We start from the raw sequence: 14361 nt of genomic DNA, 5'->3' as shown, positions 1-14361 counted from the left end.
AAAACTTGCTTGTCGCTGATTTTTTTTTGTTCAGTTGGTTCTTTGAAATTTTTGTAATATTCGATCTTTGTTAGTATTGGATTTTAAAAAAAATGGAAAAAAGTTATTTGAATCAATTGCAAGGATTTTATAAAGGTTTTCTGCGGTTTTTGGCATAATTGCTAATTTTTATATATTGAAGCATTAGTTAATATAGAATAATTTCTGATGATGGATTGAATATAGAGTTTTTGATAGCACTCAAACAGTTAGGGCATTTTGTGTGCTGCGTTTTGTCTGATCTCTTTAACTTATGTTTGAATGATGTTTTCATTTCTCTTGTGATCTATAATAGTCCATCCCATAATGTTAAAATGATTGAACGATTGAGCAATCAGTTTGGGATTTAAAAACGGAATTTAAAGTCAATTATTCATTTTGATAGTTCTTCCACTATCTCCATCAACCTAATTCTTTTTCTACAGAACTCAACAATTAAGGCGAGATTCGTTCTGTTTCAAGATTGCTCCTCTAATTGTTCCGACCCCATTTAGTTGGGGGGACTATATACTCAAATTGGTTTTTTTCCTCTTTTGTTCAGTCAATTTTGGCCGATCGATATATTCATTTTTTAAGAATTGTATGTGGTATCTGAGGAAAGCCCTTCAAGCGTAAAATTGGAAATTAAAAAGATTTTTCTAAATTTTGTTGTTCTCGGAGTTATCAATATTCGAATTTTTTGTGAAAATTGGATATTTGACGTGATTTTGTGTTCATTTTTAGCGCCAATTTTGTTCAAAATTATATATATATATATATATATATATATATATATTATATATATTATATATATATATATATATATATATACTATATATATATATTATATATATATATTATATATATATATATATATATATATTATATATATATATATAATATAAATATAATATATATATATATAACTATGCTGAAGTTTTGCACAAAATTGTTATTCAAATTTTTTTTGTCGCTGACAAGTGTTCTTTAAAGACGATCAGTGAAAAAAAGGTTAGTTTGTTTTCAAACAAAACTGTTGGAAATCTATTTAAAGAGATTTTTTTTCACAATTTTTAGTTTCTTAATGTCAATAAAAGCCGTTCAATATTTGTATCAAGTTTACAATAAAAACATTCCATGCGTTTGGATGAAATCCAATGAACAATTTTTTTTCAGGGAATAGATTATGGTCATATGGCTTCGACACAGTTTTAATCAATTTTTGAGCTTTGCCAGCTTTTTTACACTTTCTGTTGTTTTATGACTAAGTCTCAATAAATAAAATTTGAACTGGTCCCCTGAGGTGACTAAATTAAAACTAATTAATGCTTTGATTTTTGTTGATACACAATGGCTGTTATGACTATGAAATTATTTTCGAAAAATAAATGAGACTTTACTCCATTTTCAAACTTACTTCTGTGAACTTGTTCGTTCATCTCTTTAATTAAAAGTCCTATATGGTTTTTATTGACAGAAATACTAATCTGTTTAAGGGTTTTATGCTTTAAGTATCAGCTCTATAATTTGGATACTTCAACTTATTTGATATTTGGATGTTTGTTCATTACTTTGGTTCTTTTTGAAGAGTTGTCAGCTTATCACAACACCGACAGGTCCCAATGGTGGTTGAACCAATGCTCATTGAACGTATACAGAATCTTCGACAAATAAATTCTGGATATATGGTTCCCTATACTGTTTTTGACACTTTTCTTGACTTTTTATCGTTTTTGCCTTCTTTTGTTGTTTAATTGCTCTTGATCTTTGTTAATATCTGAATAATTGTTCATAATTTTGGTTCTGATTTGAAGTCCTGTCATATAACCACAATAATGACTGATCCATTCGACGTGGAAAGGGGGCGTAATTGAGCATATTCAAAACATTTTATTGAATAGATTGTTTTCTTCAACGATTCCTTATGGCTTCGACTATTCCTTACATTTTAAATTGAATTTCTTGATTTTTGCCGCTATATGTCGTTTTTCGGTGGTCGTAAGAATTACTCTAATTATTGGGAGGCCTATTTTGCTTGGTATTGAAGTATCATTGAGTTTGTTCAATGGCATCTATTGACAGGTAATGGGTTTGAATCATTTGTATTTTACTTCATTTCAAAAATTTAAACTAAAATAAAGATTATTAACTTAGCCTATAAATGAGATCTGCTATCCAGTTTCTTGGGATTCAAATTGTAACCTTTCTGTTGCTTTTATGTTACAACAGAGCATTAATTGGGAAAATGATCTCAAGTGCGCGCTCTGAGATTAATTACAGATTGCGGGCTCCAAATAGTGTAATTTCGTTTTTCGGTAGCAATTATGTTTCTAGTTTGTGTGCTCATTTTTCCACTTGTGCCTTGGGAGTCTGTCATAACTGTTTTCCTAATGTAAATTTGCACAGTTGATAACGATCTTTCGCAGGAAAATACCTGATAAACAATTTTAGGAAAAGAAAAACAAACATTGATTATAAACATTAAATTTGTTGGTTACAGATCACGGATCTTTTCAACAATTGCCCCCCCCCCCCTTGGTACCTTTGGTACCTAGTAGAGAATCGCCACCCCTTCTGTGCTATACTTTACCACGATATTACTTGGCCTACAGTTTAGTCAGCCGAATAATAGTTTAAGCGCAATTGCGGACCGCTGTTCATGGCCATGCCTCTCATGCGATGTGGGATGTAGTCCGGAAATCGCGGGTCGGTTATAGCGGCGAAGTCGGAAATTCTTTTCGCTTTGTATTCCGGATTGGCTAGTTGCCATACCGTGGCGTATTTTATTCAATTCAATTTAACATAGTATGCGCATGCGTGGAAAGTTATTAGTTGTCTCTGATTGGTTAATAAATGGCTCGCTTAAATTCTATTCAAGAATAGCTCCCCCTTTTGCAAAAGGGGGGCAATTGTTGAAAAGATCCCAGATCACTTTACAGATTCTTAGTTATTCGCAAAATTATCATTGGGTTGAATGATGAGCAAATTAAATTGGCATTCGAACTCAATCTGAACTTCAATCCACAGAATCAGATTTTCAACAATGCCAACCAATATTTTGCAGTATAATGCTGATGGCCAGTGTGATTTGTAATTTGTTTCCCCGCTAATTGGGTGAGCCGACGACGTACTGAAACTGCTAATTGCTTTTTAATAGCCGCGTAAGCAATTCCAGACAGCTATTATTGCGCTCCTAATTTTTTATTCGTCTAACAGATTTTTGTTGCGTCTTATCGTGACTTCTTAGAATTGACCTTTTCAAGGACTTCTGCTTTTAGTTAAAATTTGTGTTCGTGACGTCATTTCTGCTTTTAGGTCAATTGTGTGACTTACCTCACTCAAAAAAATGACTTCTGTACTAGCGCCAAACTTATATCCTAATTCCTGAGTACTAGTCTCGAGTTTTAATATCGAATATTAATTTTGAAAGAACTCCATTAGGGTTTTTCCTTGTAGAGCAAATGTGTCTCATAAAAAATCCGAATCTAACCCAAAAAGTCTGGTGGTCTATTAAAAAGCTGGTGGTCGCTTTGTCAATCTTAATTCTTTAGTTGTTTCAATTCATGATTGTGTTACCAGCGGTAGGCCACAAGCGTCTATCGCGGCTATTTTCCGGCAATGTGTCGGCTATTTTTTAAAATTCTTCAAAAATTGGCTTGTTGTTTGCATAAATGACACGTTCATAGTACAATATATTTAATTTTTAGCTAATATAAATAGAAGTTTGTTTAGTACTACTGCTCTTCTTGTGCAAAAAATGCGCCCATTAGATTGATGCTAACTGACCTGTAATTTCAGTTACAATGCATAATTATCCTCGCAATAGGACAGCTCTGGTTGGCTGCATGCCTTATTGGACCTTATTTATTGATTATACTCGTTGATTAGATGTTTTGATTTGCTATCGTAATGTGCTCTAATTGGCTGTAGATTTCGAACTATCAGATGGTTCTGCACTTCGCTGATAACGGTCTTCTCAGAGGAATCACAGATAGAAACACAAACAAACGAAGTGATGTGAGTTTGGACTTTGTTACGTATGGCACGAGCAGTGCGAAGGACAAGAGCGGGGCGTATCTTTTCCTCCCAGATGGACCAGCCAAGAGTGTGCCTTCTCTTAGTCCTGTCGTGGCTGTTGAAAAAGGAGCAGTCATGAGTCGAGTCATCGTTCAACTGCCAAATCTCATCCACACTGTTCAGTTGTTCAATTCCCCTGGTAAGCTTGGATAAGATGTAGATTTTCATTATTGAAAGCTGCAGAAGGAGATAGCTTTGAGAGCTATCATTGGCTTGACTTTGGTTTTCAAGTTATCAAAGGCCGCGAAAACAAGAGGATCACAGCCCTCATCATGTGACATGATGGTGGTTTTTAATTGATTAATTGCTCTCGAACGAAGTGTGAAGCAATTATTGTAAATGTGTGCCTTTTGCAAAGTTTTTGCCGGATCGTGTTTGCGCTTTTGTTCTAAAACACTCTTTGACTTCTCAAATGGCTTTTACACTTGTCTTCATTGATAGCAATTACTCTCACTGCGAAATAAAGTTTGTTGCTAAATTTAAATAGATAGAAGGTGCAAGGAATAAGGGCTTGATAGCCGAGTGGTTACTGCTTCTGTCGAGAACTCCGGAGGTTGCTGGCGAGAATCCCTTGCTAGTATTTTTGCAGCCATAATGAAAAATTTATCTCGGCTAAATTAAAGTGCCCCGCCTGTCGTTCAAGATCAATTTGTCCGACGTTAGTCGGTTTATGTTCTTATAATTTTCTTGTTAATTGGCTTCTTTGTTTACTCTCGCTATGATTTACTAGGTCAATGGAGTGATAATTTTTTGATCATACAAATGTAAAATTTAATTGAATAGAGGTGGCCGTTATTAAGTTGCATTACTTGTGCAACTTAATAACGGTCGAAAAGCAAATTTGGTTGAAGAAATTGGTTGAAAGGCATATTTGATTTGAAATTAAGGAGAGAAATTGAAATGAGGATCTCGTTTTTTGACAGCTTTTTAGTTCTTAGTCGCGGTGATCTTTTGACTAAGGGTCTCTACATGACTATTTCGCCTCTAATTTCCAGCAATCTATTGGCTCTGTTGAGCATAGTAGTATTAAGGCGTCTTTAATCGGATGTTTGCTCTGGAATATTCGAAACCTTATGGGTTTATGGGAAGATCTTATGGGTAAAATGCCTCTCTAAAGTTGTCAATCAAACTCGAGAACCGGAGAAGTGAATATTTCATGCCCCTACCTGATAGAGAGGGACATAAAGAATTGGGAAACTTTTCTGCGATATTGTTTCACTAGGTACAAACATTAATCTGAGATGTTTAAGTGAATCGCTCTTGAATAGAGTATGGAGTATTTTAGCCGTGTGCCTCTTTGATGATTTTTTTTGCTTGACCGTTTTGCACTTAGTGACTAATTTTTGCGTCCTTGACTTTTTCAGAAAATGTTTTCTGAATCTTAAATGTTTTCTCACTCATGATTTTAAGCCGCTGAATCAATCGGAGTTATTTTTTTAAAATAAAAATTAATTGAAAAATGCGCCAAATGTAGTGTCATTTGTTCAGCGTTAAATGTTCGATTGTTGTCGATGTTAACCTAATAAAGTCATATGAAGACCCTCGCTATTAGTATTACGTTAATGTTAATAGTCCCATGTGTTACGGCTGCCCAATGGCAGTCTTCGTTTACACCGGCCACGTCGTTAAAGAGTTACATTTTCAATTTATTGCAAGTTGTGGATCAAAAAATCAACAATCCACTAGTTCAGTGTGTAACGGTATTTATCTGATGCTTGTCGGAGATCACTACTCCAATCAGCGGCAAAGTTTTATAAGTTTACGTAAACTTAAAAAAGATAGTCACCTGTCGCCAAATTTAGTGAAGTTTCTTATGTTTTGCCCTGTCCAGTTTCCCACTTGAGACCATCGGAACAAAGTTTCTGCTGAGTTGCTGATCACAACTTTCAGTTGTATTCAAATATTAAACAGCTGATATGTATGACTATTGGACTTCTAAAATACAATTTGAAGCTTCATTTTTGTAGCGAACAAAAAAAATTAAAACAAAAAAAAAAACAACGTCAGTGGTTTGTTTTTTTTAATCGCAAACATGACGATATTCTAAGTAAAGAACTAAAAAATAGCTGCGGGATGTGATATTGTTTTGTTCCTGGTTGTGAGGCAGACTGAAGTTCGTTGTAATATAATATTGGAAAGAACTGTATATTTAGCGTTATATAACATACTCGAGTCGCCACTTCTTAGTAGTCATACAAGGATCATATCTGATGGCATACAAATCATAACGTATTCATGTTTTAAATTTTATTCGTTAAGTTATCACTTGTGATTTCCCGGTATCACTTTGTGATCCGCCAAAAGACTCTAACGTATATCATTTGCAACGTTGGGCCCTAAATGAAAGAGTAACTCCAAATAGATAACTAAAGTTTGGATGTTCTCTGAAGCCAGTTATTACCTAAAAATGCTCATAAGAAATATTTTACCAAAAATTTTTGCATATATCCTCAAATTCGTTTTGTGAATGTTCAAATTGTGAAGTTACTCTATTAGCGCACACAAAGAATGAAATTGGGATAGCAAATTCGATATAAAAATTAAATAAGTAATCTGACTACATTATACGAGAATTTGTGGCACCAGTCAATGTTTTATTTGCCATATTTGATCTTGTATGATTTCCAAAAAATTTCCTCAATTTCATTTGAAAATGAAATTCTACAGTTTTCAGGCTTTGCAATTTTTTGTTTGATCCCTTTCTGATTTCTAGGAAATCATATATGATCCTTTTATGACTACCAAGAGTTCATACAAATCATATATGACCTCGTATGATTACTAAAAATCATATATGACCTAGTATGACTACTAAGAATTTTGTATAAATAAATATCAAAACAATTATGTGATCAAATTACCTTTTTTCAAATGTCAAATAAAAATATTCTTTTTAATGGATCCAAAGGTTCAAAAAACAACACTGAATTAATGGTCTTGCGCTTAGTTGTAGCCATGCTATAGTTACTATCATGTAGTTAATTTATATGCTGGGGAGTAACATTTTAAACAGGAAAGTTTACGATGACTTCAGAATTGGGTTGCGTTAGTTGCCATATTTTTTGAATCACTAGCAGCTCTAATTGCACGCACAATTTGGTTAATGTCACTTAATGATAACTACCCGTTGGGAGCACGTTTTTTTTATAGTTGCCTAATTTCTTATATTTGAAGAGGGGCGCAAATTTTTACCAGTTTGTATTTGTTCAATTGAAGAAATATTTAATTTGACAAAGTTTTGCAGTAATTTGTCCTCACTTTTTCTATTCAGTTTTTTTCTGACCGGGTTTCATTTCTATTCATGGTACTCTGAGGTGACTATTGATGCTGTGTTATAAAACTATTTTTATTTTTCGTTTTTAAATTTTCAAACCGTTAATCATGACGCTTAGTTTTATTGATGAAGTTTGTTTTGAAAACATCCTGTTCTTTTGCTTGTGAAACGATTTATTTCCTGTATTTGTATGCAAGAATCAACCTCAAGTGGGAACTATTTTTAGTATGATCTTTTCTTAGAACAAAAAAATTTGAAGGAGTTCATCGAGGGCCGGGAGCCAATATGCTTTTTTGTGCTCAGAATATTTCGTTTCGCGGAAATCAAATGAAAATTAATCGAATGAAAAGGTCTATGATCAATTCACCTCGCTGAAATAAAATTTCTACTTTATTGTTTAAATGAATGCGGCCTTAAATCTCATTTTTAATAATTTTAAGGTCAATTTATTTATCTGTTAACGAATTTTTGAATCAAATAACTTGTATCAAAAGATTTAAATAACCAAATTGTTTCCAAATCTCTAGAAACTACTGGAAAGTTGCATAATGACCCGTTCATTTGCTAATTGTTTAAAACTAAGAATGGTAAAATTGTTTATCAGCTATGAACTTTGGCTTTTCAATACTTTTTCATTGGTCTCTTGATAGTACGGAGCAATTTTAGTTATTCAGCAGTCTGTCGCTTTGTTCAATTTTGCAAGAGGGTGGGATGTAGTGTTAAACATTGGACTGTACATGTTTTATTGGTCCAGCAAGTCTATTTAATTTTGAAAATGTTTTTGTTTTGGACTTTAAGTTCCGGATTGAGCGCATCATCAATGGTGCAAATCCGTATTTTCATTATCTAACAATTGAGCGTGTTGCCGGCGTAGATTGTAGAGAGTAATAGTTGGTGTCTGTGTGTTCATTGACCTGAGATGCAAATTGAATAGCTTGGCATATTTGTTGGCTAATAATGGTAAACATGGAAGAGTAGTGTCGAGTTACCAATTCTTTGGGGGATTTTGCTAATAGTCGAGACCACACGCTCCAGTTGTTTTTAAGTGCACCAAAACTCACAACCAGGCTTTTTTATAGAAATATTACTACCCAGTTTTTCATTATTAGTACTGGCCGTCTGTGGGGCCCCCGAATTCAATGAAAAAGTAATAATGTCTGTATCCTGTTGAACTTTCTAAGTCCAGTTAGTGTCTGTGTTCCAATTTACTTTCATCTGCTAGTTTATTGTTACAAAATGAGTTTTGCCCACAGCTTTGAATTGGATAAGTCATCTCAACTTGAGAGCAAAATTGCGAGTATGGAGCCTCCGCAAGTTGAAGTTACGAAAACTCCTTCCCCCACGGTTTGCGATCAACTCAAAGAATCAACGCTGCGTTTGAGAGATGCAACTATTTCACAAACTTCCCAGGAACGTTTCATATTGCGCTCTGCTTGGGTGCTTATTTACATCGGGGTCATTGCGTGCCTTGTTACTCAGTTTGGAAATCTGATTCAAAAGTATTTCAACTATCCGACTGATATTGATATTGTGATAATTAGCAAGCCACAGCTGGAGTTCCCTGCCGTGACTGTGTGCAACGAGAACCCTCTTCGCAAGTCGCTAGTCGGACGCATTCGGGACTTGGATGATTTTCAACAGTTGGACAAGTACGTGATGAGTTCCGTCAAGTCGTTTGCAAAAGAGGCCTTTGATAACGATAAGCCCGCAAAATGTGGAAAAGGATAGTAACCTCATGCCATTATTCATGCAATTCATGACAAGATAAGTTTAAATTTAAGAAAAGGAACAGACACTTTAAGTAATCGAGTTGTTTTTAGCGCCGATAAACTTTATCGGCATTGCTCTGCGGCATCTTATTTAGTTCTAATAATTGTCTATTTTAGCTGTGATAGCGTGTAGCATCGCAGAAACCTTCTTCTGTTGATTATTAGCCGCCGTCAGCCTCTCAACAGCTATTTTTACGCGCCCCTTCTTTCCAGTTTAAAGAATTTGAATTGTATCGGGCGCTGTTTTTTTTTAAGATCTGTTCACACATTCTCATGAATTTTTGAAGTCAAATTGAAGCGATTTTGGTCACGCCGAAACAGGAAGTGGAGCGAAAAAGTGAGTGGTTTTGCGGCGTGTTTTTTTTCAATTTAAGTTTTATGTAGAGTGAGAAAACAGCGTATGAACAAAAATTCGCCTTATCGCTAGTGGTTTTCTGTTCACATGCGGCATTTTGGCTTTGTTTTTGACTGTTTTTTCGATTTTTTTATACATTTTTTTCTAAATGGTTTTCCCAATCAAGTCATAGTCCATTCTAGGTCAACTTTTTTAGTTTAGTCAATGACAATTCTTTGAATTGTAGGCCTGGACTTGCCCTGCTATGTTTTTTAATTAGCTTTACCTTTTGATCACGTTTATCGTTTTACATAAATCACGATTTTCACGCTTGACTTCTGACTTGCTTCACTCATGGTTTCAACATTTTGAATTCTTTCACGTTTTGAATTACGTAATTTAGTGAATACGGTCAAAGTCAAAAGAGCAAAATCGAAAGAAATGGGATAAACCGATAAAGCCCGGTTTTTAAGTTATATTGCCTTAGGTTATCGAAGTTCATTAAAACGATTGCTAGCTGGCATTAGTATTATGCTTAATAGCGTTCTGTTTAGAAACGAAGCTGAGTTAAATGCAATTTTAGAATCTAACCGATTATGCAGAATTTACACACATCAAATAAGAACACTTTCACACTTAGAAAAATACTGTCAATTTCTCTCCTATTTTTTCGGTTTATCCCAATGTGCGTCAAGCGGATCAACGGCAGCTTTTTTGCGGCAATTCGCTGGCTATGTTGATAGAATTGCATTAGCAGGTTTTAGCAAGTTGTGAACAAGCAGGTGAGTTTAGCAACCTGCCCTCGCGTACACTATGTTTAAGATCCCGTTAACGGGTTGTAAAATATTAAAATAAAAATTGCCGAGGACAAAATAATTTGAGCTAGACTTAACGGCATGAGATTGTTAGGCTTCCACACGTGTGGTAGCACTGGAACATGTGTGCCTCGTAAGTGGGTATGCAACCAGGTTTTCAATTGCCAGGACAAAAGCGACGAAGACGAATCAAAATACAACTGTACTGAGATCCAAGCAAAGCGCTCTAACAATTTGACTGACGCACAAGGCATCTGCAATTGGCCCTTCATCCAGTGCCCAGGAGAAGAATTCTGTGCTCGTCCCTGCAGCGTACAAAAAGACTGCAATAGCGAAGTTGAAAACGTCGAACAATTAGAATCTGGGTGTGAGAAAACCAAATGTGAATTCTCGTTAAAAGCAACGCCTAACAAACAGGAATTCACATCTCCTAATTATCCAAATAAGTATGAAGCTGAATCAGAATGCACTTGGACTATAAAAGCAAGAAAAGGGATGAGGATACAGCTGACTATTTTGGACCTGGAAACTCAAGGTTTTCCAGGAGATTGCCAGGACTATTTTCAGGTTTTTGATGGATCTGATTTAAATTCTGGCAAACCTATGAGAGTGGATGGTCATGGCAGAATATGTGGCTACGAGGTGCCGACATGCGCAGTTTTGAAGTCCAAGAAATCAGTTGTTACAGTGCGGTTTCACACGAATGCGTTGTTGAATGAAAAAGGATTCAAGATAAGCTACGTTGCGGTACCTTTGCGCAACAACCGACGTGACGCAGGTCATGTTGAAGACTTTGACGAGTCTAATAGAAATGCGGCTGAATCTCTGGATGGCCAAAGACTCGGAAATTCTCGCAGTCGACGGAGCTCAGGCGATGATTATGATTACGGATCTGATGGCGATTATTCCTCTGGACCTGACGCTGGTAGGGATTTCTCAAAAGACTATAGTGGTTCTGACTACAATGACAGATCGACTGACTATGTCGATTATGGAAATGAGGAAAGCGACTACGGCACTGGCGAGGAGGATTACGACTATGCAGAGGATTACAGAAGCGAGTCCTCTTATGACTACAATGATTATTATCACTCCATGAGCGTTGAAGAATACACAGAAAAAGAAGCTAATTTAGATATCGCCGAGCAATTCTACTCAGTGCAGGCCAATGATTATTTCGGGTTGTACAAAGCATCTGAGTTACCAGATTACTCTGATTTCAGACTGGCGGCGTTTTTCAAACAGGAGGTAATTTCACACAATGGCTATCAGAAGCATGACTTCATTGTTCAATGCACGTACGACGGGAAGAAATGTGACTCAAATTTCTTCAAAACATTTCAAGATCCGTTTTATGGCAACTGTTTCAGTTTTAACTCAGTCAGAGGTCAGAATACATCGAAGCCGTGGTTCATTAGATCAAGTAGTAAGACTGGTCAGGAATTTGGTCTAAAACTGACTCTTTTCCTCGACATTAGTGAATATATTGGGCTACTGGCACCAACGGCTGCTGTTAGAGCCATGATACACGATAGCAGGATGCGACCACAAGTGCGGGCACAGAGCTTTGCTGTGGGTGTAGGAGAAGCAACGTACATCTCTTTGCGAATGAATGAAGTTGCGAGAAAGGGAGAGAAATTCAGTAATTGCACTGATGATTGGCCAAGTTGGCTTAACTTAAGTAGCAATTTTAAAAGTCAATGGAACAATTACGACAAGGACAATTGTGTCTACTTCTGTTCACAGATTGAAATGGCTGATACTTGTGGTTGTACTGATGGCTACGAGTTCGAGTTCAGCATTGACCCGAAAATCAACCAAGCTTCTAAACAAAATTGTGACTTACGAAACCAAACACAGAGTAAATGCAGACAAGATGTGTATGCTGGCTTTAGAAACAACTCTCTCACATGCGATTGTCCGAAAGAGTGTGTGACTCGGGGGTTCAATCAACGTCAGTCTGCGGCACCTTGGCCCACTGAGGCATACGCGCCCTACTTCGCCTCAAAGATGCTCCAGTATAATTCCGAACGGGTCCTGAAATACATGAGGGAGGTTTTGTCTGAAAATGAAGTTACAGCTAAAAATCTCAAGAACAATTTCAGCGAAAATTTTTCCCGTTTGGAGATTTTCTATGAAGCGTTGAACTTTGAGAAGATTTCGGAGTCTGAGGCATATGATGAAGTTGCCCTGTTGAGTGACTTTGGGGGTAATTTGGGATTATGGTTAGGATGGAGTGTTCTCATTGTATTTGAGCTCATCCAATTCGTGTTCGAGTGCATTTGTATTATAGTTAGGGGAATCGGTTGTCACAACAGATCAGAGTAGTTGGATCTATTCTCCTTCCTGGACACCAACCCCCAGGTGTATGAGATTTAAACCCGCCCGTGCTATTGTACATAGTACTTCGTAATGTGCTATATAACAACCCAATGTTTTTAATAGGGGGTAATAAATGGCACAGGAGGGAACAAAATAGATCCTGTTAACACCGGTAAAATTATTACCAACATAATTTTGCTTGTATTAATTGCTTTCGATTAAAAATTGATTTTGAATTAACTAACCTTTTCGGCTGATCTCGAAGTAAAGTGGCGCACTGCCTTATTTAAAACAAACAGTTTCGCCAGCTTAGCTGCAGTCACCCGATATAAAAAATTTCTATAAAAGAATGGACGTTTTATGTACACGTTTTTTTCAAAAATCGTTTCCCTCAAAAATTCTAATTTAACTTTTGGGCTGTCTTATTTGACCGAATAGAACGGGATAAAGCTCGAGGGCGACATATTGAGGTGCACTGTTTTCAACTTTGCTGTCTCGCCGAAAGTTTTGAGACAGATTTGTAAGACAGTTGGAGGTGCAGTATTTAGGGCGGTGAATTCCATGATTTTTTTGGATTGTGGGCTTCTGTCAAGTTTTTGGTTTCCTGTTGTTCCCACTTTTTTGAAAAAAAATTCCCACTTTTAATTTCTTCAGATAACTATTTTTTAAACTTTTTGAGAGCATCGGAGGCTAGCATATGTGGTATCAATTTGAAGCTCTCTGTGTTTAGAATTTCACTAAGAAGAGGAATTTTGATTCCTTCGAAAAAAGGCACCTTCTTCTACCCACAATTTCAGCCAATTCAGCCCAATTTTTTTAATCAAGTTTAGCTAATTTTGGTAAATGTTCAGTCCTTAAGGACGACGAGCGGTATCTTTGAAACGCAAGTATATTATCGTTTTTTCACTGTCTCCGGAAACCGTTTGAGATCAGTCTATTAATGTTTAATTGTTGAAAAATTTTTATGAAAAATCAAAAAACAAAGATATTTCATATCGAACCTCAAAAACTCAAAGAAATTTTAAGTTCCAGTCATAGCACGCACTTTGTCTGCATGCACAATTGATTGAACGCCAATCAACAATGACTCCATCTGCATTTCGTAATTTTGTGGACTACATAGATTTGAAAAGAAATTAGATACCTTTTGACTTTTTGATCACCTATTATGCCACTACTGATATTTTTCTCATATTTGTGTCACTCATTAAAATAACAACGAATATGAGCCGTTCTCGTACTAAGTCCGCTATTACAACGATTATTAACTGTTCATGTACTAAGTCAGCTATTATTGAGTTCCAGTTCCATATAATTTATATTGTTTTGGTGCAGGTTTTTCTACTCTTTAATTTTTGATGATTTTGAGGGTAATTGGAAATCAAATCCGTGGGAAAACATCAGGTAACAGAACCTGTAATTACACTGAGGCAACACAGGTAAAAAAACTATAAAGCTTCAGGGCGCGTTGACTGCTGCTTTCAGTGTTATCCTCTTTTCTATATCAGACTTCTTCACGACTCTTAAAAACTCACAATTTATTTCCATTACTGCTTTGCTTCAACTGTGTGAATCACTTTTTGATTCTGAATTTTTTCAAAACAAATTTTTACTTTTTGAAAATTTTCTCGACAATTTTTCTAGTTCTCCTATACATTGTCATTTTGGCAGCTTGTCTTATTTCATTAATTATGACAATTGTTTTCGCAAAGAGAGAGTCTTGCCGCATTCAGTCTCCTTTATACTCTTTGA

At 35.8% G+C, this 14361-nt stretch overlaps 2 protein-coding genes across 2 annotated transcripts in view; both read left to right on the top strand.

The window, feature by feature from the left end:
- LOC142334613 (alpha-mannosidase 2-like) overlaps positions 1-14361 on the top strand; it is a 101990-nt gene that overhangs the window by 65638 nt on the left and 21991 nt on the right. Inside the window, exon 9 of the mRNA XM_075382786.1 lies at positions 3949-4234. Within this exon, the coding sequence (XP_075238901.1) occupies positions 3949-4234 (286 nt within the window). The remainder of the gene's footprint in view (positions 1-3948; positions 4235-14361) is intronic.
- On the top strand, positions 10369-12853 carry LOC142335543 (uncharacterized). The gene has a single exon (XM_075384082.1). It carries the CDS (start codon positions 10369-10371, stop codon positions 12613-12615), a length of 2247 nt encoding a protein of 748 aa, XP_075240197.1. The 3' UTR covers positions 12616-12853.

This window comes from Convolutriloba macropyga, chromosome 2, assembly GCF_964194025.1.
Source record: "Convolutriloba macropyga chromosome 2, txConMacr16.3, whole genome shotgun sequence".
NCBI lineage: Eukaryota > Metazoa > Xenacoelomorpha > Acoela > Convolutidae > Convolutriloba > Convolutriloba macropyga.
Note: the sequence above shows the minus strand (reverse complement) of the source record. Positions and strands in the feature narration are given on the sequence as shown.

What these genes read in the sequence shown, in the direction of transcription:
- LOC142335543 (XM_075384082.1), top strand. Translation starts at nt 10,369, where the DNA reads ATGAGATTGTTAGGCTTCCACACGTGTGGTAGCACTGGAACATGTGTG.